Raw genomic sequence first — 25,147 nt, forward strand, 5'->3', positions numbered from 1 at the left:
TTTTTTTTTACGTACAAAGAAAATTGTATTGATTACTGAATTTATAGAGTAGAAAAATAATATATCATTTTATTAATATGCAAGAACGTTTCCTTGGAATTATAGTGAAATTATATTCGTTATTGTGTTGCTATTTCAATCTTTACGAGAACTTTGTGAAAAGTAGTGATATTCAAGCATTGTCATCCTGAGGCTTGTCATCCTAACTAGTGAAAAATTAAACTTTCACTACTTTTTTCTTGAGATACAGATAGCCTCTTAGATATATGTATAATTTATGGAAAAATTCCATGTCAATTATTTTCATACTTTAGAATACATCTATTATTATCTATTTTCACGTGTGATAATTAAACCGTTCATATAGAATGATTCCATTAGGCACAGAAGTGAGAAGGCTAGCGAACGAAGGCTATTTCAGTCGTTCTTGATGGAAATAAAACTGTACACTGCAAAAACGTTAGAAAATATTATTTGCATGACTGTGTACCTTATCATTTATATACCACGACCATTGTAAATTGCGGATGACAAATTGCATTCAGCATGAACAATACATCAATGAACGAAATTGAAGAATGAGATGAAAAAAAAAAATTATGAAGAAAAGGATGAAATACTAAAAATGTTTTCATAGCGACGATTTAATCGTCTAATGTTATAATTTCGACACTATCATTAGTGGATTTCTCTCCTTTCTTGCCAGAAACATTACTCGACTTTCCTCTTGGTAAGTCATATATATTCTTGCAGTCTGATGGCCTCAAAGATTCTGACACTTTTTGCTGAACTACACTACCTCCCGAAGACAAATTTTTCGCGTATTCCATAGTCGTCTTTATTTGCTGAGGTTTTTGTTGAGGTATAATTTCTAAATGCGAATGCTGTTTCAATTGGGAAAGCATCGAGAAAGCTTCTACGGAATTTCCTTGAGAATACGAACTCGGCAAAGAACTAGAAATATCCATTGATGCTGGTTTCGTTTTCGTAGAGGACTTCTTGTATGGTGAATATTTTGTACTTGGACTTTTCAAGCTAGCTTGAGGATTTACCGGACTTACAGAGATTCCACTCAATTCTGGTGGTATGTAAGGGGATTGCGTCATTGTCGAGTTCCCAGGCATCGCACTCAATATGTTCGATAAGTTACTCGGCAACGCAGACACTGTTTTAGCTGGTTTTGTTTTTCTAGCTACATTTTGTACATTCATCTGCGAATATGATCTTTGTGAATTTTTCTTTGACAATAATTTATGTTGTAATGAAGTTCCTGAGTGCGAAGTTGGTACATTCATAGATACTGTTTGTTTCATTCCAATCGACGGACTTAGTACTGTGTGTACAACTTGAGGAATCACAGATGGATTTGTTGTAGCACTACTTTTCAGAGGAGAATGCGATAAGGAAGGATTGTGCGCTGGTTGAGGCTCTGTCAATGACTTTGACACTCGAATTTGAGGAGCGCTTATTTGTTTTGGTGGGCTAGTCTTAACGTGCGTTTGTATAATGGATGGCTTCAACAGAGACACTTGCGTAGTTGGTGGTTGTAAGATAGGCTTCGATGGTTGTGATATTTGTAGAGATTTTGGAAGTTGAACTGGTAGAGAGTCATTTTGTGGACTCTGTTTCGATGGTTTACTTTTAGGTGGTACTGTATTTACTGGGGTTATTGATATACTAGGTCTATCTTTAGTTATTGACACAGTGGTGGTAGTTTTTGTCGTGGCTGCTTGTTCATACATAGGCGTGGAACGCACTGTTGTTGCCGTAGAATTACTTAAACTTAGTAATTGTTGCACAGTCAAATTGTTTAAGTTACTCAAATTGCTCATGGTGGGAGCAACATTCATACTAGAACTGGAGGTACTCATTGTAGGTACACTGCTAATATTAGGTCCAGTGGCAATAGTATTACTTAATCCACTGGTTAAATTTGACAAAGAGGTAAGATTATTCTGATACTGTCTCAGAATATCCTGATAATTGCCTATTTGATTTAAGTAATTCATTGCCGATAAAGGATCCATCATACTGTTGCCTAAGCCGCTTGTTAATAAAGCGGACAACATATTTGGGTCAACTAATGGATGCATAAAATAGGGATTCATCAAGGAACGATTTCCTGATGCCCCCATATAATTAGCGAAAGTAGGTTTCGCGTTGAATTGATTCATTGTATTACTACTTTGTTGCATGGCTTGTAGATATTTATTTACATTGGGTGGACGTCCTCTTGGTCGACCAGTGGATGTTAGATTTCGGTATGGTTTTCGATTTTGAGAAGATTGTGGCGACGTAGAAGTCACTTGCGGTTGGGACGCGACTACCTGTACATATCGAAAATAAAAATTGTATTAATATTGACATATTTGTACTGTGCGTTACTGGAAAGAATACTAGCGGGACGACACAGGTGCAAGGAAGTATAGTATCTGTATCGTTCATCGTCACGTATTGTTATATTTGTTGTAGTGGGATACATGATATCTGGATACATGATACCTAATGCGTCATTACGCGTGCTTATCTTTATGATTATATCGAATTCTTTCCAACAACGCTTTATGATTGATAACATGAAACGATATAAAAGCATAAAATTTACAGGAGTTGGAGATGTTGCTTGAGGCTGTGTCTGATTCTCTGTAGGTGGTTTGTCAAGGCTGGAGAAGAATTTGTTTAAAACCGTCCGATTGTAATTATAATCATTACAATACTTTGTAGCAGTTTCCAAAACATTTCCTTCCAAATTCTATTAAAACAGATATAAGATATCAAATGAAATAATTATGTACTAACGATTACAATATATATTCTATTCAAAATCTTCACTTACTTTATTGCCGATATACGTTTTATATGTATCCACCAACAAAGAAGCAAGTGTTTGTATAGTTTGCTCCTTAGTTTGAAAACTCTTTAAAGCTCTCTGATAAACCCAATATGTGTCAAGAAGTACTTGAGTTCTAGCATCTGCATTTGTGTTGGATGCAAGATCAGAGGTACTTGTTCCCATTAATTGCATCTTAGTTCTAAGAGATTGTAAACAAAGAGTCAATGCTTGACGAGATAACTGCTCTCTTTCCGAATCACGTAAATATTTCCTAGAAAAATGAACCAATTTTATGAATTGAAACGTTAAACAATTTCGCTGGAAAAAGTGTTGTTGATAAATGCGTGTATAGAAGGTAAAATATATATTTTATCTAAAATATACTTGTCTGATTCTGGAATTTTCCCAAGTTGCATGCTCAATTGCATTAACATTCGACCATCATTTGTCTCTTTCAGTACTTGCATTAATAACGTTACGGAACGGGACATATGATATGCGAAACTTCCTGGTCTATCAACTTCTCTATTTGGTATGTGCCAAACGCCCTGGAAAAGATAAGTGACAATTATCCCATTCCGAAAAAAATAAGTGATAAATATCCCATTCCGAAAAAAATAGTGACAATTATACCATTACGAAAAAAATAAGTGAGCAAATATATCTGATAAAATAACACAGTTATGGAAGGAAATGTTAAATAAATATATGCTTCGTTATTTTTTTTGCTTACAATTCTTATTGTTCTCATTTAGGTAACATCCCTTTCTACTTGAAAAAAAAGATGAAGAAATATTTGTTCTGTTGCAATCTGTTCGCTATAATCTCATTTTGTTTGTTGCTGTACAGTGTCAGGTAAGAACTTAATAATTTATTTAAAAATTGATATAATGAAGTCACATTTGGAGGAACATGAGGAGTTTGAGTCTCATTAAACATTGATGGCAATTTAAAATTATCTCTTCTCGTTCTTTTTCGAAAATATAATCTTTAATAACTGTGTTATATCAAGTCTTAAGTTAATTTGCGTCTTGTAATCTTATATAAGATTAATTTTTTTATTAATATGAAGGAAAGTTAAATGTAATGAAAGTTGAATGAAATATGAATGTAAGCGAAAATACTAAATATTAATTCACAAATGACTTTTGCAATCTAGAATGTAATATAATGTAGACATGAACGGCTCTATGTATGGCTAAATTACTGATGTTACTACTTAACGCTTGAATTTACTATTTTGTTATATCGGCCTTGTCAATTATGTAGGTTACAAAAAATTTAAACGCAATTTGTTACTGTAGTAAAACTTTTTTAAGGTCTGCCAATGTTTCGAAAAAGATTATAATAGACACAGATGCCGGGGCAGATGATGCAGTAGCTATATTTTTGACTCTTAAGTCTGAAGATAATGTTTTAGCAATTACTTGTTCTTATGGAAATACATATATGGAAAATGTAGTTATTAATGTACTTAAGATTTTAACTGTTGCCAACAGAAGTGACGTAAGTATATCATAAATTTTACTTAAACTAAACATTCTATATTGCAATATCTTCCAGATACCTGTGTATAAAGGAGCACATAAAGCATTAATAAATGGATATAATGAATATACTGAAGATAATTACTTTGGCTCTGATGGTCTAGGAGACTTTAATTTTATAGAAGAGATCACTGCTAAAGTTGATGAGAGTAAACATGCAGCTGTAGCTCTCATAGACTTAGTAAAACAATATCCATGTGAATAATTAATTATTATCAAATAATTTAGTGCAATAAATTCAAGTTAATTTAACACTTTATATTTAATTATATTTATTACGATTTATAGATCAAATAACTTTATTAAGTATTGGTCCATCAACAAATGTTGCTACGGCAATTGCATTGGAACCTCTATTTTTAACGTATTTAAAAAATCACGTTGTACTAGGTTCCAGTGTTAGCGGAGTTGGTAATATTTCACCTAATATTGAATTCAATTTTTATCAAGATCCAGAAGGTAATTATATGATACTGAATAAGAACACTACAAGTGTTTTACTTCCATGGGAGACAGCAATCAACAGTTACATAACCACGGTAATTATTTTAAAATAAAATAATATAATATAATATTAATATTAATTTATATATTAAAAAATGATATAAAATATCAGTGACTTTTGAGCAGGACTGGCGTATAAATGTATTGGGAAAGATAAATTCTTCTATTGTGAATTTCTTAAATAAAGCAGAGAGGAAAAGTTTAACAAAGTCCAATTCGTGGAGTATTTCAGATGGAATGGCTGCTGCAATTATGCTACAGCCACAACTTGTAACAAGATCTATAATAACAAATGTGAGTCCTGTAATCGATGGACTCGCAAGGGGCTCGGTACTTGTAGATTATACTAATCTAACTGGCAAGCCAAAAAATGCAAAAATTGTACAAGCGATTGATACGGATGGTTTCCAACAACTGTTATTGGACAAATTTTCTTAAACACACATATTTCGCATGTAAATACTTAAAGAAGGATAAATATTATACTAAAGATATTATACTATTATAATACTATACTATGCTATAAATATTAAAAATATTATACTATTACACTAAAAGAAGTATAATAAAAAATACTTACATTGAAAAAATTAGTGCTTTTTCTATCAGCAAATAGTCCTTGAAATCTTTCCTCTCGATAAAATTGACAATTATAACTGTCCAACAAAAGATTCCTGCATTTTATTATGTCCTTAGCAGTCTTATTGTTGAAGAAGAAATGCGATAGTCTGTAAAACGATTTGTAATGCTCCGAAAATCTTAAGATGCATTGTTCTAAACCAGCTAAACAATATGTTATTAGAGTTGCAACTTCTTCTTCAGTCATATTTTCTTCTTTTTGTACAAAAACCGAGTCCTCTTTCTTTTTCTCACTTTCACTTTCACCAGAGTCGCTCTCGGTGTCACTTGAACTATCGCTATCAGAACTATCATCACTACTGCTTGATTCATCGCTGCTACTAGAGCTAGAATTATTCGTTTCGGTCGTTGTCGTAGTTGTTTGTGTAGTTGTTGTACTTTCTTGCGAACCTCTCCTACTTAAAGTTAGCTCTTCCTTCGTAGTACTTGCAAGTTTCTTTTTATCGGGAGGTTTATCTTTCATTTCTTTATTACCTAATTGCAGATCTTCGTTCTGTAACCACTTCCCTTCAAACTTTCTTGTATCTTCATCTTCAGGCGAAGATTGTCGTGTTTCCTGACTAATCTCCATCGCTTGTTTCATAAGAGCGTCCATTAAATCTTGAACATTTTCCGATTTTCCTTCACTTTCGAATACAGTACCAATTTTTAAAGATGTCAATGAGCCCTTTCTATTGTCTTCTGATTTTACACTCACCTTCATCTTTTCAACAGTTTTCTTCGCTTTCTTTCTTTGTGATTTTGATTCATTACTTTCATCGCTCGATAATACCATAATCTCATCGTTCTTTTCTTTTTGTGAAACCATATCACAAACTTTTGTGATTACGTCATCTATTAAAGCTACAACGTCTTGCATTAATTGCAAATGAGATACGTTACCTAATTTTATCCTCTTTGCATTATCTTGTGGTAATTCTGCGAGAGGTCTTTTACGTGCTTCTGTCTTCCCTTGTTCAATACGTTGACTTGTTCCAAATCCTTTATTTGTTCTGTCTATAATTTCAATCTCCTCAATGCTATTTGAACGTCGACCGATAGTAACAATATTTCTGTCTCCTTCAGCTGTAAACTCCATTTCTCCTCCGGCATTTTTATTACTTGTAAAAAGATTTTCCTCTTTAACCTTCTCGTTTAGTTTTGAAGTATACTTCATGAAGGGGCCTTTGGCACATTTCTCAAGATGAAATTGGAGCAATTGTCCTAAAGATTTCTTTAGAGGTTTCCCCTCATGCTGTTCAAGATATTTTAATATGCTCGCATGAATTCGATAATGTACTTCTAATGCTTCAACTGAAAAATGCTGTGGACATTTATGACTTATTCTACGTGGGTATTGTGCATTATTGTGATATAACAGTTCACTAGCCTGCAATTAAATATAAACAAATTAGAATATATATCACCTATGTCCAATATAAATGGTATACAGATTTACAAATACCTTCGCGTAATGTTCCAAATATACAGGAGGATCTTGGTTTTTCTTTTCGGCTATCTTTCCGAGCATATATTGATACAGCCATCTTTCATCATGCGGTATTGTTCCATCTTTAGTACCAATAAATAAACGAGCACATGCTTGAAAACACTGATAAGCGATTTCTAACATTTCTTCTTTTCTAGTTTCTAAGATTTCAAATCGTTCCATACTTAACGTGTCTGTTTCTTGTTTTAGTAATCGTGAACAAAATGAATGAACAACATATGCGAATGTCCCGTATTCAGTCCAAATAATATGATTACAAGAATCCAACTCGACAGCATGTCGATAACTGGATTGGGTTAATTTCGCTTTTGCTAAAAGCGAGTCTTCATTTCTAAACATAAAATAAACAATCATTATTATTAACTTGTGTTATATCATATTAATAAAAAAGTTTGAAGTACTACTCACACTGGTTTATATTTATTTAACCAGGTTTCTATTACGGTGCCGGATGACATTGCTAGTCCAGTCCAAGAACTCAATCTTGTTGGATGAAAGCATAAATCCAATAAATAATACCGAATAGCTGGACTCCATTTACAATTTTTAAAACAAAAATCTGCTAGGAGATAATAAATAGTGGACATGGAATGCGGCAGAAGCTTCTTAACGGTCGGCATTGTGTCTCGTTCACCCATTATATAAGCCATCATTTCATCAATCACTTGATTCGGATCGCTTTCTTGAGGAATTAACTTTATTATACGTTTAAACAGATCTTCTGTGTCTGCATTAATTGTTAAAGTCCTGGGTGAATGAAATTCTGGTATTTGCTTGGGTTTATAAAAATTAAACAATAACTGTGCTCCTTCCCAAGTCACTTTCATTTGAGGTACTCCATGGTCTTCTATATGTTTTGGTCGCCCTTTGTTTACTTTATTATAATGACCATATAGACAATAAAATATTTGTTCCAAATATTTTGAAACTTTACTTTTTATACTGGAAAATTGAGGGGTTTCCAATTTTGGAATAACTAAATTTAAAGTGAAAAATAAGAGTTTTGCTTCGTTGTAGCAACACCATGAGTGTCTTCCCATAAAGTCATGGGCAATAAATAAAATCATGATAGATGCTGGAACACCTTCATCCTCATCATCTGATTCAGAATAATTAGAACTATGCTTATTTTTGTATGACGATTCAGCCTTTGCTCTCTCTTTGTCTTCTTTATATTGCAAAACATAATGCAATAAGATCCAAGGCAAGACAGTTTCAAGTGGCATCTCTACAGTATTTTCCGATACATCTAATTGATTGCAAACAATGTGAACCAAATTTTGTACTAATCTCGAAAGACGTGCTTCCGGTAAATACTTTACAACAAAAGTGCTTACTTCAATTGTACACGCTTCTAATTTTTCAAGTGCCATTAGGACGGACCTCGTCCATTTCTTTTGTTCTATATCATCGGAAGCATTTAAATAATTTTGCCATGCTTCGTTGAGGCAAGCTTCCGCCCATACATAACATTCTTCGTATTGTTGTAGTTGCCATAAACTATCTAGTAACATGGATAACTGTTGTACTCTATCAACGATATTATCATTTACGGATAAAAATTTATTTCCTTGTTTTGCGAACTTGAATGTATCCTGTAATATGTAGGCTAGCTCAGCGTATTTTTTTTCGTCATACAGATTTTGTATTTCTCTCAATTTCTGCCCTCTCTGGATAGACTTAAGTTTCTTCTCCACTATTTTAATACTGATATTAGAATGATATTTACAATTAGGCAATTTTAAATAAACCATTTTGTTTTGTTTCGCCAATTCTTGCATATGACTTAGCAACTGAAAAGGTAATATCTGATTAGATAAATTAGGAAAAATCTCTTTGTGCTGGAATTGAAGTTACTTACCAATTCTAAAGTCTCAATGACGATGTCTGTATCTCCTTGGCACAAAAAGATATTAGCTTTGAGCCACAAAACCCTTAGAAATATCAGAATATTTTCTTCATTTAAAATATCCCTCCTAACACTTGTAAAAATTATATGCCCCAGTTCCTCAGATGGCATTCCTGTACCAAGTTTATCTAATCTAAAATAGACAATGGAATTCTTTAATTATTTTAATTGGAGAAGTATAATAAAACAAACAGAATAAAACATACGTTGAAAACGGTACTATGTCTGGTTTATTGCTTAACCATTTATCTGTATGCAGTTCACCAAATAATAAAGTCATTTCAGTATCTAGTTTCAAAATATCATCATCTATATCTTCTTCAAATGGTGATGGATGTGGAATGTGTTCCCTGTAGAAAAGAAAAAATGCATTTTATTATCTGAGACATGTTTACATAGAAAAGCTCACATTTATTTGTTATACCTCATAAATGTATATGCTTGCAAATATATCTCTAATATTTCTTTAGACCATTCTTGGTTCCATTTGGTGCTTAAAAATTCCGTATATTTTGCTATAATTATCATTAAATTACTCTTACTACTATGTTCATTAATGAACATATTTACTTCGGCTACCTCAGATTCTGTACCGAAATAATTTTGTTGTTGACTATAGAAGAAAGAAAATTAATTATTGCAAAAACTCAGTTGCTCATCCTTAAATAAGACCTACCTTGTTTCAGGACTCGGAGATTTTGAACTGTCAGAACTTTTAACTGCTTCTATAGTATTGCTATTATTTTCTTGATTAGCAAACAATTGATATAAATCCATTGTATCCATAGAATCGTCCATATTTTTAGAATGATCGTCTTTGGTTAATTTTACTGTATCTGGCCTAAAATATTAACAGTTTATATAATATTGATTATTAGTTACATAAGTATAGAAATGTTTTATAAATACATACAATAATGTACTAGGAAATATTCTTCTAAGAGTTTCTTCTAATTGAACATCATCTCTTTCAGCTTCTCTTCTATTCGAACTTCTTACTCTTGCAGAACGTCTCATACTGTTGCAACTCCAAGCCCATTGTTGCAGAAAGCATAGAGCACTTCTCCTCCTTTTTTTCACCTTTTGTACTTCTTCTTTTCCTTCAATCTTTTCATTCAATTTTTCTTCTGCCTTACATTGTACCTCTTCTTCTTTCTTTGAATCTTTTTCATCATTGGATTTGTTACTATCCTTATCACTAATATTATCATTTTGTGCTTCATTACCAGCATCATCCATTATTTTCTCCAATTGTAATTTATCTCCATTTTCATTTACTTCAAAGTTATTTTGTTCATCTAAATCATTTTTTACTTGACTTTGTTCTTCAAATTGTACAGCATCAGTATCTGAAATTCTCAAAAGGTCTTCATCATCTATTATTTGTACATCACTGGAACATGATTTTTTATCATCTTCTATTTCAATATCCATCATAGATTCAGCACCACCACATTGATTGTCATCAAATGTTTCACATGGAGAATTTGCATCATCTATTTCCATCTTCATTGATTTTTCAACCTCATTTTCATTCTCTGTTATGGTATTTTGCAATACTTCCTGATCAGTATTAACATCATTATTTCCCTGAGTATCTCCCTCAGTATGAGTTTTGGCTGTTTCTTCAGAATTATGAACAGTTAGATTAATTCTACTAACAAAACTCAAATTATTTTCTGTAATATATCTATGCATATCTAATAAACATTCTCCTAAATCTAACCAAGTATAGTTTTTTATGGGTTTTCTTAGTGTTAGATCTGGCAATGGTTTAGGGCAGAATTCTACGCTGCATGTTTCTGCCCATCTTCTAGCAATATCCTTTGCTTCTGCTATTAACTTATCTCCTATTTGATGATCATATTGAGTATATAATGGTGGATCTAATTGCCAGTCACTATTGTACAATTTATAGCATTCTTCAAGGCATGGAATGTCTTTAAATATTTTATCACGAAAAGCTAAACCTTTTACATAATTGGGATCACGTTCTAATGCCATAGAAATGTACAAAAGACAATTCATATAGTCAGGAACTGCATATAAGGCAGTTATCATGTTATCTAAACATGGCCAATGGTTTGCATTGCATTTTAAACCTTGCTTAAATGATGAACATGCCAATTCTAAATTTGAGGTTTTCATAGCTAAGATACCTATTCTATGCCATAATGTTACATCTGTATCATCTAAATTAGCTGCTTCCCAGTAATTTTCTACAGCTTCATTGTAGTTTCCCAACATGGCCTGTATAGCCCCGATATTCTTGAAGCAAGAATATTTTAATGACAACATTGGCCTAGATCTACCATCAGGTATTTCAGGTTTTTCAACTTCATCCAGCAATTCAGTTTCTAAAAGATCTTTAAAAATATGCAGTGCATCTTCTTGTTTATTTTCTTTTAATAATACTAAAGCTTTATTATATTCGGTAAGAGCTATTTGTTCCTGAAACAGATATAAACAAATCCAATTTTTTAGAGTTTAATGAAACATATGTTATTAATAATGAACAATAAATTTTAGTTCCTCTGAAGAATAAAAATTCAAAGGAAACAGATTCAAGAGTTTACATGAATCATAGATGACTATTTAACTAAACAATGTGTTTTTCGATTATAAAATGATCTATAAAACAAAACAACCTTAAATAAAATATAATTAATTATAGTAAATTAAGACAGATTATTATAGATATTTAATTTTCTAAATAGATATGTAATCTGAATGTTCTCTGTGTATAGTTTTATATAAAATTTGAACACCGATAGAAATTAACCATGTTTTAATAACTGAGAAATTCATAGGTTAAGTTCTTAAAGAAATAAAAAATTGACAGTGTTGATACGTACTTGAGCTTCTTTCGTGATACTCGGTAAATCCTCCTCTTCACTTTCTTCGCTGGATTCTTCGTTCAACGCCGATATCTTTATCATTTTAAAAATTTTTTTACAAATTCGATCTTACATACAAAACATCAACAAATCAAACAATCCTATTCAATGTCGCCATGTTACTGAAAGTATGCAACGTGCTAGTTCGTATATATACATCTCATATAGGGTATTCAAAAAACAAGCATGTATTTCTTATAGCTCGAACGCCTTTTATTTATTTTTTAATTTCTTTATAGAAATTAATTTAAATTAATAATTTCTTTATAGAAATGTAATTCAGACGCGTGTATATTCTTCACGCGTATATTGCGTCGTTTACTTAAAATTATTCTTTATACACCCTGTATATGCATTATCTGCGAACCCCGAGATAATTTAATGCACAAGTTTTGCACATATTGTAATGTTAATTCTCATTTTATATTAGTAATAATATAAATAAAGTAATAATATTATAGTTGTTTTGCTTGATTTATTTAACATTTTGCAATCGTATAAGCTTTTATAAAACTTCTACTATGTAAATTTGTCGACATAACGTAGCTTTAATCATCTTCTGTTTTTCTTAATTATCTTTATCATTAGAATTACGATTTAATTATTCATTCGTTTATCCCAATTGTGAAACGTAAATAAAATACATTCAATTTTCTTGCGCGAAGTAGAAAATTGTGTTTGAAGGAATCAAATTCAGCAGTTTTTACAAATCAAAAGATACACTCAGGTCATTGAACTGTTGTACTTAATATGCAACAATGTTTATGATTTGGGGTAAGTATTGCTAACACACATTAACATTTTATTGTATGTACTCATTTATAAGCTAATAAATCTAGTTATTAAAAACTTAAACACGGCATGTTTTACATAAGACATCAATAAAATAATAGTACTTAAAATCTAACTTATACGCGAATACATACACTGCTAACACATATGAAAGTAGATGTACCTATCTATGAACTAGTGTTTTTCTCGTGTTTAGTAACAAAGTTTGACGAAAAATTTAATGTAAAAAAATATTCTACATAAAAACACCAGTTTATACAAATGTAGTTATACTATTTCCAACATGTTGAATACATTTTTATTATAAATTATATAAAAGTATTTTATTTTATGGTAAACAGCTACTATAAATTTGTATTTACCTCTTAGTAGCTTAGTAAGACCACAGACTATTACAACAAATTAAATAAAAATATCAGTGTAATAGGCATTGTTGGAATAATAAACGAGGTAAAATACAGCTAATTATGATTACAAATATAAAAATCAGTTTTATAGAAACAGCTTGAGGAAAATGGTAGTAATTCTTTGTCCCCAAATATGTATATCCTAACTAACTCTACAATATACAATAATTATTATTGTTGGCACTCGTATACTGTAGTACAAATAATAGCTTTTTATTGACGCGAAATGTTGATATTGGATTATAGTTATATAGAACCGAACCTGCTTTCTTAATTGCATTTACATTAACGTTTTGAGCACGCGAAAATAGAGATAAAACTTGTTATAATAACTATGTACATTATAGGAGACTGGTTCGCAAGTGGAGTACAATCTGTAAATACGCAAAATCTCCTTGATTCTGTAATTATAACAAATAAGAGTATCATAAGGAGAATTCGCATACCTCCTTACGAAGTATATAAAACTCATTGGCGCAATGGTGAGATATCTCCATATAGGATAAAGATTAATAAGTTCCGATATTGTATCTTTACACAGTTTTAAGAAGTTAATTTCTCTTTCATAATTTTGTTACCACAAGTTGTTCATGATTTTCTTTAGATCCCGAAATACAGAGACATTATTGGGCAGCATCTTTTCTTCTACCTGTCGGAACAATCTTCGTTCTTGCTTTGATAGTTATTTTGATGGTAATATTTTGTTCATAGTTTCTCATATATTCATAACAAAATAATCAATTGTTATAAATTATATTCATAAATGACGGTCATTTTAAATTTACAATTATTTCAGGTTTTGTTCAAAAGATGTCCACAAATGGTTGCCGTGATTGTCGCAGCGATTCTTGGCGTCATTATTGTATTTACGACGGTAATATCAATTAGTCATGCACCGATTTATGCTTGACAATCTTTAATACTATTGTTCCAAATATGTGACATAAAATTTTATCTTTTATAGTATAGATTTTCCTAAAACATTATAGATAAAGACTGGTGTAAAGATAGTTGTATCATCAGCGGAGACAATTACACATCCGCACATATTAAATATTTTTATATGTATATTTTTTTATAATAGAAAAACAAAGTATTATTTTATCAACCACTAATATAAGTACTCTACTTACTACTAGCAATTCTTGCTACTTAATTTTATTTCAATCATATCCTTTGACACTCTTATCACTTTCTGTTCGTAGCTTTGTAATGCTCCTTGTAATCTTTGATAGCTCTAAAATTGGTATTAATATTTCTATTGATGTTTTTGTGAAAGAAATACATGTATACAATAGGAAAATTACGTACCTCGGAAAAGGTAGGATTTTCTTTGACTTCTTTTAATTCATATAATAGCACTTCTAAAATGTTAAGTGGCAACCAAACTGGTGTAGTTACGGATGTCAAGTGCGTTTTAAGACCGAAATTTTCTTTACCATCACCCATAACAGCATTAATGTATTCAACTCCTAACTCGCTAGCTTCTAATATTCTACCAGCATTTAACATAAGACGAAGAAGTTCGGCAGCATTTCGTTTCTATAGTAAATACCAAGTGATCTTTTATTATACAATATAATATAACAATATATTATACAATATGATATAATGATTAAAAAATTATTTACCTTGTATGACATCAATAACCATTGAGGTATAAACGCTCCTTCTTGAAGTAATTTCCGAGTGACTGCTTTATGCAACTCACTGTATCTATCTTTTTCATGTTTCAACGTTAAATATTCTAACAATCTCCAAGCGGTGTTTGTAATATTTGTATTTGATAAACCAATGTCAAATATATCGTTTTGAATAAGCCAGTCCCATGCGTTTGGATCTTCTCCTCGACTTAAACGTATACACTGTGAAGCGAGACTTTCAAGCACGGAACTTTTATTAACATTAAATTCATCGCATAAATGCAACGCTGTCGTGTACAATCCAATAGTTGGTAGTATAATAATTAGCTCCGAGGGCCCAGCATGTGAAACAATATGCAACTCCGAATTTATTTTCGATACTTTCAATCTTGCATCCACAATGTAGTATTCCCTTTTTATATCATTTAATTCAAGAACTTCGACTTGTTTTTTTATTTTATAATGCAAAATATCTTCGCTACTGATGCTTCTTCTCGTTTGTACTTCATAATCCATTTCCTCCAAATAGTTCTGATCAATTACAGGCCTAACGATCCATCTATACTTTTCAGAGACAAGATGTAATGCATTAATACAAGCTAACAAGCACTGAGCTTGCCTTGATACGATCGCAACAGATTGTGATTCTTGACTTAATCGCATAGCTTGCTCGTACATCACTGATGCAGCTGTAAAACAAATCAATTACTGTATGAAAAAAGGTTTAACACTGATTTCATAATAAGTTAAAGTAATACCTTTCCGCATGTTCCCTTTATCTATGTGAAAGCTATATAAAAAATTGTAGTAATTATTTTCTATGAGGTCCACACTCCTGGCTCTACCTTCTACTATTCTCTCTAAATCTTCATACATATCGACATAAGGAAATGAAATTAAATCTATTAATTTTTTACGTTCAAAGAGAGTCACTACCAATTGTCTCAAACAATCTACTCTACGTGCAACGTCCGGATTCGAATTTAAGCAATTGTAAGCTTTTATATGGTGACCCAGGTTCAAATGTTGCATGAATACTATTGAGTGAAGTGTTGGCAAATTAGGATCATCTTTATCAGCCATTAATATAGCTGTTTCAGCGAGCTCTATGATACAGTCGGAGGCATTATGTTCCTCAAATAATTTGATAACTTTTAAGTAATACTGAATTAACGAACTATTTTCGGATAGTACGCTAGATTCGAGTAAGGCATCAGCTAAAAATTCATCTGTCAAAATTCCTCTAGAAGCTCGAAGGAAATGATCGCAAGCTTTATGCGCTTCTCCCATTTCAAGTAACGCGACTGCTAATATAAATTTCCTCGATGCACTGTTCCACTCGCACCATGTATTCAGAAGCCTCACATACTCTTGAACCAGCAAGAACTGACAACTAGACAATAGCCATTCGGGGAAGATAAAATTTCCTGATCTCGGCCATCTGATATATTTTTTATTAAGGAAATATATAAAAATTGTAAGACAAAAAAGAAACGTATACCACGTATATAACTAACATATACGCACGTGCATAAATAAATCGATAGTTTTATGAAAGGATACACGAGCTGTGCGATGAAAGTAATATGCGTTAACATCCCATAATGCCATGGAATTAAACTGGTCGCATCTAAATTTGTATGAGCCATCAAATTGTGAGCATGTTTTGCACCACTGTTCTCTATAAATAATTCTAATAACGATGAAGATCGATGTTGCTTGAATCCTATATTTGCTCTCGAATCAACAAGTTTCAATAATGCTAGACGCTGAACACTAGAATCTAATAGAGATTGTACAGGCATTGGTAATGCTGTGGATTCACATATCCACGTCACAACATAATAAGCTTGCATTAACACAACTGTCTTAGGTGCTAATGATGATTTTATGGAATGTAATGATCGTGAATCAAACAATTCAGGTCGTAGTAGTATCATTTGTTGTAAAATTAATAAATTTCTGCAGATTGCAAATCTCAATTGTGTTATTTGTGCTACACTTTTCGATATTGCCGAGATGCCTAAGTGACTACTAAAAAAGTGATTTATATTGAGTAATAGTATCGAGGCATCATGATCATCATTAAGATGTACTTTGTTTGGTTGTCCAAGATCATATGTTAATGTTTCTAGCAACATTGCCATAGCGCTGGATATATCTCTAACATTTGATAATTTGTGACAGCTAAGATGATGTGTGACAAAGTTACTAATCGGTTCTTCCGACTCTAACATCAGTTTTGACAATAAATCATCGATAATAGTGTCTGGACTTTTTAAATGATACAGCTCTCTCTTTACCGCTGTTTTAGTTTCTTCAGATAATTGTTCTTCTAATAGTACTAATGCTGACATTAAAGTAATAAGATCCTGACATATATCTTCGTCTTGTGACAAAACCGGTGTTGTTTTGAATCGGGATGTATATGATCTTTCATTACAAAACATTAAATATTCTAAAGCTTCCATTGGTCTCAAAAGCGAGAAGCACGACTTTTTAAGTAAAACTACTCCGTAAACGCTAGGCAGTAACAACAATCCCACTGGCCTTGTACTATTGGCATGATACTGTATAACCCAAGAATAAAATTTTGACCAACAACGATTGGCAATTTCTAAATAATCTTCATCCATAAGTTCGTAATCCATAATTTCAGCTTGTATCTCAGCTTCTACCGCAATACACACGCGTTCTTTCAATTCCGCAGCAGAAAGAATTTTATCTTCCAAAAAATTAGATCTTTTGTATATGTTCAATGCTTTTGTTATATCTGCCAAAGAGAACTGACCAGGGTGAAAAATGTAATTGATATATGCTTGTCTTGGATCAGTATCAGCATCACTAAGAATGTAGTCTCTGTCTGGCGTTTGTTCTAGAATCGCAGCTTCCCATTCAGAATTAACGCGTCCACCACTCAATGATAATTGAGCATGCGTTACTTCAACTGTATCCATATCAGTGGTTCTCCAAACAGCCCATAATCGAGTAGTGGTAAAGAAAAAGTCAACTAAATGTTGCTGTAAAGATTAATACATATAAAAGTTGTTTTAAATGGCAACTAATTTGTAATCAATATGAATAAATGTGAATAGTACATACATCTTGCGCGAACTTGGTACATAATCTAACAAATTTAAACATCCCATTATCTTGAATTGGTTTTAAAATACTAAATTCACATCTAGTACTAAATTTTAAAAAAGTTCCCAAGTATAATTCATTATTAGGACCCAATGCTTTTCTTAATATATGACCTTGTGCACCTTGCGAAGCAATGCGATTATCTATCGCCGTATCAGTCACGGCCACACATTGAGCTTTGTTACAAGACCACATACGGATATTACCTTCACGACACAATGCAAACAGATATGTATCACTTTCACAACTATGTATTGTTAATGACATAGCCACATGGGCTTCAGAATTGCGTCCTCTGAAAGCAGTTGCAATACCACTAAGAAATCTTGGCACTATTGAATCTTGTTTTAATTCACTGCTATGTACAAGGCCAGTTTTTATATCTAGCCTCAGGAGAAGTATAGTTCCAGAATTATAAGCAAGAGCAAACAGTGCTTCTTGTGGTGGAATAAGCCATGATGCAGCTGCATGAGGAACTGGAGAATCTATAAAAGAAAAAAGGACAAAATTAAAATAATTGCTGTGGATACTATATTTAAAAAAAGTTATTTTTTAAATTCTGTCACGAATTACTAACTTGTAGTTCCTGCATTTGTGATAACATGAAACATATGTGGATCTTCCTTAGTTCTTTTCACATTCTGCGCAGACATTTCACTAAATATTGACTGTGTACCTAAATCTTTATATGTACTTAATGAGTGTTCCTATAAAATAACAATTTGTTAATGCAATATCTAAAATAATACAATATTCAATTACTATCTTCTGGAAGCTACTTACATTTTTATGAATTCTTTCAGGATGAGGAAATGATAACTTATGAACACTAGAAACGGTTGCTATTAATATAATGACTGAATTAATTGTTTCATGTATGGAAATGCCATCCAAAATGGGTGTATCTGTAAACTTATATCTTACTCTACAGTTGGCTAAATTAATATCTAGACTATGTTCAACCAACTCAAGTACATCATGACAAATACGCCAATAAATAAATCGATTCCGTGTAAAATATTTCGAGCCATCATTGTATGAATAGCCTCCTGCTCTCTCTGGAACTTTTATGTCCTGTAAGGTACTTTGGCTTCCGCCTATAAAATAATATAATTACAGAGACAGGTACTGTATAACTATTTTCTATTTGAAAAGTAAGGTTAGGAATTCAATTTATAAGGTTTAAAGCGTAATATTCTCATAATTAATAGATGCTCTCATAAATGGAAAATAAGTATCTTTGATATACAATAAAGAAATTGATTTTAAATTATTTTGAAAGAATAATTTCGTGTGTTCCATGAAAATAAAAAGGTTATGGTTACATACCCGTGTTCAACGTGATTTCGTTCCATTTCTCTGGTACAGTTTGATCAGGCACAACTTCTCGATATCCCAAAGGAAATTCTTCCATTTTTTACTTTGTTTATGAATAAGTATTATGTCAATTTAACTTTTAAATCATATTGCACTATTGCTCAAAATTTTAGCGGGCACCAAACATCGGTGCACCGAGTGTCACGCTTCTTCACGCTTCGCGCTTCTCAGTTTGGCGCCCTCGACTTTACCTTCTGTTGCTAATTTGCATAATTCAGTGTTTTTCCCGGTACATATTGAAATTTTAAACGATGATGTATTTTATGAGAAATTCGATCAAAATGATGCTTATAAAAAATAAATATAAATGAAAAAAAATTTACGATACGAATAAGGATGTAATGGATTTGATTAGACCTGTTATCAAAATTAAGATGCATTAAGCATCATTGTCGCATAAAACATAACCAATAACAACTAGCTTACCGATTATATATTAATAATATAAAACAGTGGAAAAAAGACATGAATAAAAAAATTATCACGGCATTCTATTTGATACTGAATATATTCTTTTCCATTGTAATTGTATTATTGAATAAATGGCTCTACGTTCATACTGGTTTTCCAAACATTACGTTATCTATGATACACTTTGTTATTACTTTTATCGGATTAACAATTTGTGAAAAGTTTGATGTATTTTGTATAAAAGATATTGCGATTAAAGAAATGTTTTTAATTGCAATGACATTTTGTGGATTTGTTATGTTAACAAATTTAAGTTTAGCACACAATACTGTTGGAACTTATCAAGTAGCTAAAATGCTAACTACACCTTGCGTGATAATAATGCAAATAATATTTTATAATAAAAAATTTAGTATACTTGTTAAATTAACATTAATTCCTATTATATTAGGAGTAGTAATTAATTTTTGCTATGATATACAATTTAATATTATCGGAACAGTATACGCAATCATGGGAGTATTTGTAACATCCTTATACCAAGTGGTATGGCTTTTATTTTTTATACAGCACTTATTAAATTTTACTTAAAATATCTTAATGTTTCTAGATGGTAAATATAAAGCAAAGAGAGTTTCAAATGGATCCAATGCAATTGTTGTATTATCAAGCACCTCTGTCTGCTGTTATGTTGTTCTTTATTGTGCCATTTTTAGAGCCTGTAGAACAAACATTTACAAGAAGTTGGTCACTTTTAGATATAGTTATGTCAAAGAATATTGTTCATTGGATTTGAAAAGGAATAGAATTAGATAATTGAGTGTCCCTTTTTTGTAGGTCATGGTTGTACTATCATCTATAATAGCATTTTTTGTTAACTTAACTTCCTATTGGATAATTGGAAAAACATCTCCATTAACGTATCCTTTCACTCTACTTTATGAAAGAAGAGATCTAACATCTTATTATTCTTTATTTTTCTTATTATTCCTTATTTATTAATTAGCTACAACATGGTAGGACATTCCAAATTCTGCCTATTACTTTTAGGTGGCTCGTTAATTTTCCATGAAACACTGGCCATGAATCAAGTAATTGGTATAACTTTAACTTTGGTTGGCATTATTTTGTATGCTCATGTTAAGGTGAATACAATAAATTTATAAGCATAGAACATTACAAAAGAGTAGTTTATAAATAAAATTTCCATTTCAGATGAAGGATACTCGGGTTGTAGTACCAGATTGTGAGGACAAAGAGAGAAAACCATTGTATAAAATATGATTTTGTATGACTATTCATATACGATTTAATAGAGATTAAATTGTCTGATTACATAGTTTTCATTTTCCTTGTTATTTCAATTTTTTTAATAAATAGAATATATCTATTGAGAGATAAAAATTAAAAAAAAAAGAGATAACATAAACACCAAAAGGAGAGGTCAACGTCACACCTAGAGCCTGTGTGTGTGTGAATGAACACAACTCAACGATGTCAAATCAATGGGGAAACTTTTAAATTATATGGACTTGCTCGAATATTGTGCCAGGTGTATCGGACCCATTAGTACATGTCTTATAACATCTTTATATAGAAACTGACTACGTATGCGAGTACTTTGGAGAAAATGATGCGTTTATAAGACATCTATTGTTGAGGAAGAGAATTAATCGCGACCTTCATATAAGTTGACCCAGAGCAGAGATGAATAGGGAAATCGCCAATGTAATATCAGAGAGGAACTTCTTTGGTATTCTACTAACTATATATATTTATAATATATATTTATAATAATATTTATTACATACTTCGTACGATATATTTCATAATTTTTTCACTCATTCATGCAATTTTTAATTGATTCAGTATTAATTAATTAAATAGAAATGAAATTTGGGGTTCTAGAGAAAAGATTTAATTTTCGCGGTACCATGATTTTTATCGTCTCCAATTAGTAACGTTCCCTATGTGCCAATCCCTGAAACTTTGTTTCCATGACGATTTAATGTAGTGGGGATAGACGTTGTATCAATCAAACAAGTATTTATGCAACGTGCTTCCTAGTACTAAGATCTTTGTATTTACAAGGAAAATGAAGATCGAAGAAGTAAAAAGTACCGCAAAGACTCAAAGAATATCAGCTCATACACACATAAAAGGATTAGGTCTTGACGAGAATGGAGTTGCAATACAAGCTGCAGCAGGTCTTGTCGGTCAAGAGGAGGCTCGTGAGGTTAGAATTATTCGCATACCAATAAATAAAAAAAATAATAAAAATCGTTTTGAACATCTTTTTGTTAAAATATGCTGGTGCTAATAATTAATTTTTAAAATCAAATATTTTTGTATGAGAACTTCGTTTTGGAACAATGTTAAAAAGGCGCTTATAAAAACGATTTTTCCTTATTATATGTGTTTTAGGCAGCTGGGGTAGTAGTTGACATGATAAAATCAAAGAAAATGGCTGGTAGAGCAGTGCTATTAGCTGGTCCCCCTGGTACTGGAAAAACTGCAATTGCATTAGCTATTGCTCAAGAGTTGGGTAACAAAGTACCATTCTGTCCCATGGTAGGCTCGGAAGTCTATAGTTCTGAAATAAAAAAGACAGAAGTTTTGATGGAAAATTTTAGAAGAGCCATTGGTCTCAGAATCAAAGAGACTAAGGAAGTATACGAAGGGGAAGTTACAGAACTAACTCCATCTGAAACAGAAAATCCTATGGGTGGATATGGGAAAACAGTATCACATGTGGTAATTGGACTAAAAACAGCTAAAGGTACTAAGCAGTTGAAATTAGATCCATCCATATACGAATCCTTGCAAAAGGAAAAAGTTGAAACTGGAGATGTAATTTACATTGAGGCAAATAATGGTGCTGTGAAGAGACAGGGCAGAAGCGATAATTTTGCTACTGAATTTGATTTGGAAGCAGAAGAGTATGTTCCTTTACCTAAAGGTGATGTACATAAAAAAAAGGAGGTCATTCAGGATGTAACATTGCACGATCTGGATGTTGCTAACGCCAAACCACAAGGAGGTCAAGATATTATGTCTATGATGGGTCAATTAATGAAACCTAAAAAGACAGAAATTACAGGTAACATAATTTGAAATTGTTAAAAAATATTTGTGTATTTTTATTTGAAATTAAACGTAAACTAAAATTGTATATTACAGATAAATTGCGCAAAGAAATAAACAAAGTTGTAAATAAATACATTGATCAAGGTATTGCGGAATTAGTACCGGGAGTTTTATTCATAGACGAAGTTCACATGTTGGATATAGAGACATTTACATATCTTCATCGTGCACTAGAAAGCGCAATTGCGCCAATAGTTATCTTTGCAACGAATCGAGGTCGTTGCATAATCAGAGGAACTGAAGATATCGTATCACCACATGGAATACCTCTCGATCTCTTAGATAGATTGTTAATCATACGAACGCTTCCATATTCTAGAAAGGAAATAGAACAAATTGTTAAACTAAGAGCCACTACGGAAGGGTTGCAAATCGAAGATGAAGCTCTGTCAGCTCTCGGTGAATTAGGTACAAAAACAACGCTTAGATACGTAGTGCAACTTTTAACTCCTGCGGCATTAACGGCCAAAGTAAACGAAAGAACAATAATTAAAAAAGAAGACATCGAAGAAGTAGGATCATTGTTCTTAGATGCAAAATCCTCTGCGAAAATTCTTACACAGAATAAAGATAAATTTATGAAATAAATGTGTTTGATTGATTGTTATTTAATGAATTGTTTCTTGTACCTTAACAAATTCATAAAATATTCAGTTGTAACATACACGCTTTTATAATTGACTTCATTTACCATAAATAAAGTTTAATTTATGTGAAATATAAGTATTAATTGTTTTAATTAAATCTTATTTGTTTGGATAAAGTGTAAAGTAAACATACATGTAACATAATGTAGTGTTGTGGAAATTAACATATAAATTTTTTCCCGATTATTTACAATTTATTAATAATGAATTGAATATACAGGTATTAATTGGACAGAAAACGATGTTTGTTTAACTGAAACTAAATGCGATACTCGTATCTATCTCAAATAACTTTGCAGATATTTGGCAACTCTCGTCACAACGAATCTAACACACACACTCTCTCTCTCTCTCTCTCTCTCTCACTAGCAACTCTAACAATTCTACAACACTGACAACTCGATCAACTCTAACGACTCTACTCTTCGATGTCTCGATCAACTCTGACTTACACTCACTTTTCGACTCGCATACTCTGACCTTTCGCTTCTTGAACCCGAAACCGTCCTTTTGCCCTAACGTTCTTTATTGTTTTTCTCGTATCTCTGCACGCTAGAACTAGATGACTTTAGTCACATAGGCGCTCTTCAATGTAAGCTAACCACAGAAATACGATGACACGGTTTTTTCTATTTTCAACCGATCCCTAATCAAGCTTTTCTTTTACGATACTACATTCGGCCTTTCCTGACAATCACATCTGCCCTCAGATGTGCTCATCATCGCTACTGGCACTTACATCACTATCATCAACATTCCACCGCTTCATATGATCGGCTGCCGTGAAAGTTGTACGTGGCCCTTCGTGCTCGCCCTCTCGCTGCACTATGTATCGGTCATTTCGCAGGACTTTTACCACCCGATACGGTCCAAGGAACTTCGGATGCAGCTTTAGCCCGGGACCGCCCTGCGTCCTCTCGATCGCCACTAGATCTCCCGTCCTGTATGCTGTCACCTTCATGCGTCTCTTGTTAAACACCCTTCGCCGACAAGAGGTCGGCTTGATAGCTCGCCTTCGCACTACCTCAAATTTTTCCGTAGCCGCCTCATTCTCGCTCTTCATTCGCTTCTTAGAATTCGCGTCAGAATTTGTTTGTTCGTCTCTAGAATCCGCACGATACTCTGTACATCCTACGAAAACTTCATCGCAACCGTCTGTGTCGTTTCCACCCGACGCTACCGCGATTATGTTCGTCGCGACCGATTCATCTAATAAAATTTTGCCCGATATGACGGTGCCCTCGAAACAAGCACTCGTGGGAACTACAACTGCTGTACATTCTCTACTATTCTTCTCGATAGGAACATGAAGAGATCCGTTCCTTATTTCAACTATGATCGGGATTGCAAAGTCAGATTGAGACTGATCTATTACTTCGTATTGCTGCATCTACTTTAAACACCTCCGGGAGTCTATTGCAATCTTTTTTCTCTACTTTACGAATAGAAGCATTTCCTTCCTTTATGTTTAATTCCACAGTATCGAAGAAGTCTGTGCCGATTATCAACGAGTGTTGCATCAAGGTATCTAAAACTACATGTATCGCTATATTATCGTACGACTCATTATCCATCAAAATATTCGTCGAAAATTTTCTGGGTGTATAATTTCTTTCTTGGCATAGGCCACCATGTGGGCGTCCGACCAACCCCACACTTCTGCCATTTCTTCGAAGTCTTCTACTCACTGTTTACACTCAGCAGATCATCCCCGCTGAATTTCTCTAATGAATTCTCTACGTCTTTGAGACTCAATATTGA

The 25,147-nt window shown here is 32.5% G+C and overlaps 7 protein-coding genes across 15 annotated transcripts; 4 read left to right on the forward strand and 3 right to left on the reverse strand.

The window, feature by feature from the left end:
- Positions 1-456: 456 nt before the first annotated feature.
- On the reverse strand, positions 457-11,951 carry LOC100747422 (calcineurin-binding protein cabin-1-like). The gene is made up of 13 exons (XM_003492888.4): positions 11,777-11,951; positions 9,835-11,372; positions 9,598-9,762; positions 9,346-9,534; positions 9,128-9,271; positions 8,874-9,054; positions 7,421-8,805; positions 6,968-7,343; positions 5,465-6,892; positions 3,218-3,381; positions 2,837-3,104; positions 2,606-2,752; positions 457-2,327 (listed from the first exon to the last, which is right to left on the reverse strand). Exons 1-13 carry the CDS (start codon positions 11,858-11,860, stop codon positions 645-647), a joined length of 7,752 nt encoding a protein of 2,583 aa, XP_003492936.1. The 5' UTR covers positions 11,861-11,951; the 3' UTR covers positions 457-644.
- LOC112213638 (pyrimidine-specific ribonucleoside hydrolase RihA) lies at positions 2,608-5,428 on the forward strand. 7 transcript variants are annotated; one of them, XM_024370677.2, is made up of 6 exons: positions 2,608-2,695; positions 3,589-3,688; positions 4,135-4,339; positions 4,397-4,577; positions 4,669-4,919; positions 5,011-5,428. In XM_024370677.2, exons 2-6 carry the CDS (start codon positions 3,618-3,620, stop codon positions 5,320-5,322), a joined length of 1,020 nt encoding a protein of 339 aa, XP_024226445.1. In that variant the 5' UTR covers positions 2,608-2,695; positions 3,589-3,617; the 3' UTR covers positions 5,323-5,428. The 7 variants fall into 7 exon arrangements, with proteins under 7 accessions (XP_024226445.1, XP_024226446.1, XP_024226448.1 ...); XM_024370678.2 differs by having other exon boundaries at positions 4,138-4,339; XM_024370680.2 differs by having other exon boundaries at positions 4,153-4,339.
- Positions 11,952-12,201: 250 nt separating the features above from the next.
- On the forward strand, positions 12,202-14,155 carry LOC100749215. The gene is made up of 4 exons (XM_003492903.4): positions 12,202-12,592; positions 13,365-13,499; positions 13,622-13,710; positions 13,814-14,155. Exons 1-4 carry the CDS (start codon positions 12,577-12,579, stop codon positions 13,925-13,927), a joined length of 354 nt encoding a protein of 117 aa, XP_003492951.1. The 5' UTR covers positions 12,202-12,576; the 3' UTR covers positions 13,928-14,155.
- LOC100747661 (nuclear pore complex protein Nup160 homolog) lies at positions 12,604-19,275 on the reverse strand. 2 transcript variants are annotated; one of them, XM_003492890.4, is made up of 10 exons: positions 19,134-19,275; positions 18,588-18,901; positions 18,382-18,511; positions 17,763-18,289; positions 16,224-17,680; positions 15,419-16,101; positions 14,649-15,349; positions 14,329-14,559; positions 14,151-14,254; positions 12,604-13,992 (listed from the first exon to the last, which is right to left on the reverse strand). In XM_003492890.4, exons 1-9 carry the CDS (start codon positions 19,216-19,218, stop codon positions 14,153-14,155), a joined length of 4,230 nt encoding a protein of 1,409 aa, XP_003492938.1. In that variant the 5' UTR covers positions 19,219-19,275; the 3' UTR covers positions 12,604-13,992; positions 14,151-14,152. The 2 variants fall into 2 exon arrangements, with proteins under 2 accessions (XP_003492938.1, XP_033179178.1); XM_033323287.1 differs by lacking the exon at positions 19,134-19,275 and having other exon boundaries at positions 18,588-18,709; positions 18,780-18,902.
- An 81-nt stretch (positions 19,276-19,356) lies between these two features.
- On the forward strand, positions 19,357-20,934 carry LOC100747783 (solute carrier family 35 member E3-like). 2 transcript variants are annotated; one of them, XM_003492891.4, is made up of 5 exons: positions 19,357-20,138; positions 20,203-20,355; positions 20,430-20,512; positions 20,599-20,737; positions 20,808-20,934. In XM_003492891.4, exons 1-5 carry the CDS (start codon positions 19,647-19,649, stop codon positions 20,874-20,876), a joined length of 936 nt encoding a protein of 311 aa, XP_003492939.1. In that variant the 5' UTR covers positions 19,357-19,646; the 3' UTR covers positions 20,877-20,934. The 2 variants fall into 2 exon arrangements, with proteins under 2 accessions (XP_003492939.1, XP_012246243.1); XM_012390820.3 differs by lacking the exon at positions 20,203-20,355 and having other exon boundaries at positions 19,439-20,138.
- A 584-nt stretch (positions 20,935-21,518) lies between these two features.
- Positions 21,519-23,462, forward strand: LOC100747904 (ruvB-like 1). The gene is made up of 3 exons (XM_003492892.4): positions 21,519-21,828; positions 22,017-22,692; positions 22,773-23,462. The coding sequence occupies exons 1-3, from the start codon at positions 21,688-21,690 to the stop codon at positions 23,324-23,326; spliced, it is 1,371 nt and encodes a 456-aa protein (XP_003492940.1). The 5' UTR covers positions 21,519-21,687; the 3' UTR covers positions 23,327-23,462.
- Positions 23,463-24,343: 881 nt separating this feature from the next.
- On the reverse strand, positions 24,344-24,976 carry LOC117152249. Its single transcript, XM_033323285.1, has 2 exons — positions 24,529-24,976; positions 24,344-24,398 (listed from the first exon to the last, which is right to left on the reverse strand). Exons 1-2 carry the CDS (start codon positions 24,774-24,776, stop codon positions 24,344-24,346), a joined length of 303 nt encoding a protein of 100 aa, XP_033179176.1. The 5' UTR covers positions 24,777-24,976.
- Between the last annotated feature and the right edge of the window lie 171 nt (positions 24,977-25,147).

Source organism: Bombus impatiens, unplaced genomic scaffold (assembly GCF_000188095.3).
Source record: "Bombus impatiens unplaced genomic scaffold, BIMP_2.2 scf_0896, whole genome shotgun sequence".
Classification (NCBI taxonomy): domain Eukaryota; kingdom Metazoa; phylum Arthropoda; class Insecta; order Hymenoptera; family Apidae; genus Bombus; species Bombus impatiens.

What these genes read in the sequence shown, in the direction of transcription:
- LOC112213638 (XM_024370677.2), top strand. Translation starts at nt 3,618, where the DNA reads ATGAAGAAATATTTGTTCTGTTGCAATCTGTTCGCTATAATCTCATTT. An exon ending in TTGTTGCTGTACAGTGTCAG is followed by an intron (nt 3,689 to 4,134) that starts GTAAGAACTTAA and finishes AATTTGTTACTG; the next exon opens with TAGTAAAACTTTTTTAAGGT. An exon ending in TCAACAGTTACATAACCACG is followed by an intron (nt 4,920 to 5,010) that starts GTAATTATTTTA and finishes ACTTTTGAGCAG; the next exon opens with GACTGGCGTATAAATGTATT.
- LOC100747422 (XM_003492888.4), bottom strand. Translation starts at nt 11,860, where the DNA reads ATGATAAAGATATCGGCGTTGAACGAAGAATCCAGCGAAGAAAGTGAA. An exon ending in TCTCCGAGTCCTGAAACAAG is followed by an intron (nt 9,535 to 9,597) that starts GTAGGTCTTATT and finishes TTTCTTCTATAG; the next exon opens with TCAACAACAAAATTATTTCG. An exon ending in AAAGCACTAATTTTTTCAAT is followed by an intron (nt 3,382 to 5,464) that starts GTAAGTATTTTT and finishes TATCTTTTCCAG; the next exon opens with GGCGTTTGGCACATACCAAA.
- LOC100749215 (XM_003492903.4), top strand. An exon ending in TAAAACTCATTGGCGCAATG is followed by an intron (nt 13,500 to 13,621) that starts GTGAGATATCTC and finishes GATTTTCTTTAG; the next exon opens with ATCCCGAAATACAGAGACAT. An exon ending in CTTTGATAGTTATTTTGATG is followed by an intron (nt 13,711 to 13,813) that starts GTAATATTTTGT and finishes CAATTATTTCAG; the next exon opens with GTTTTGTTCAAAAGATGTCC.
- LOC100747661 (XM_003492890.4), bottom strand. Translation starts at nt 19,218, where the DNA reads ATGGAAGAATTTCCTTTGGGATATCGAGAAGTTGTGCCTGATCAAACT. An exon ending in CACAAATGCAGGAACTACAA is followed by an intron (nt 18,290 to 18,381) that starts GTTAGTAATTCG and finishes TTTCTTTTATAG; the next exon opens with ATTCTCCAGTTCCTCATGCA. An exon ending in GGTTATTGATGTCATACAAG is followed by an intron (nt 14,560 to 14,648) that starts GTAAATAATTTT and finishes TATTTACTATAG; the next exon opens with AAACGAAATGCTGCCGAACT.
- LOC100747783 (XM_003492891.4), top strand. Translation starts at nt 19,647, where the DNA reads ATGAATAAAAAAATTATCACGGCATTCTATTTGATACTGAATATATTC. An exon ending in TAACATCCTTATACCAAGTG is followed by an intron (nt 20,139 to 20,202) that starts GTATGGCTTTTA and finishes TAATGTTTCTAG; the next exon opens with ATGGTAAATATAAAGCAAAG. An exon ending in GGAAAAACATCTCCATTAAC is followed by an intron (nt 20,513 to 20,598) that starts GTATCCTTTCAC and finishes TTTATTAATTAG; the next exon opens with CTACAACATGGTAGGACATT.
- LOC100747904 (XM_003492892.4), top strand. Translation starts at nt 21,688, where the DNA reads ATGAAGATCGAAGAAGTAAAAAGTACCGCAAAGACTCAAAGAATATCA. An exon ending in GTCAAGAGGAGGCTCGTGAG is followed by an intron (nt 21,829 to 22,016) that starts GTTAGAATTATT and finishes TATGTGTTTTAG; the next exon opens with GCAGCTGGGGTAGTAGTTGA. An exon ending in TAAAAAGACAGAAATTACAG is followed by an intron (nt 22,693 to 22,772) that starts GTAACATAATTT and finishes TGTATATTACAG; the next exon opens with ATAAATTGCGCAAAGAAATA.
- LOC117152249 (XM_033323285.1), bottom strand. Translation starts at nt 24,776, where the DNA reads ATGCAGCAATACGAAGTAATAGATCAGTCTCAATCTGACTTTGCAATC. An exon ending in GACACAGACGGTTGCGATGA is followed by an intron (nt 24,399 to 24,528) that starts AGTTTTCGTAGG and finishes GTAGTGCGAAGG; the next exon opens with CGAGCTATCAAGCCGACCTC.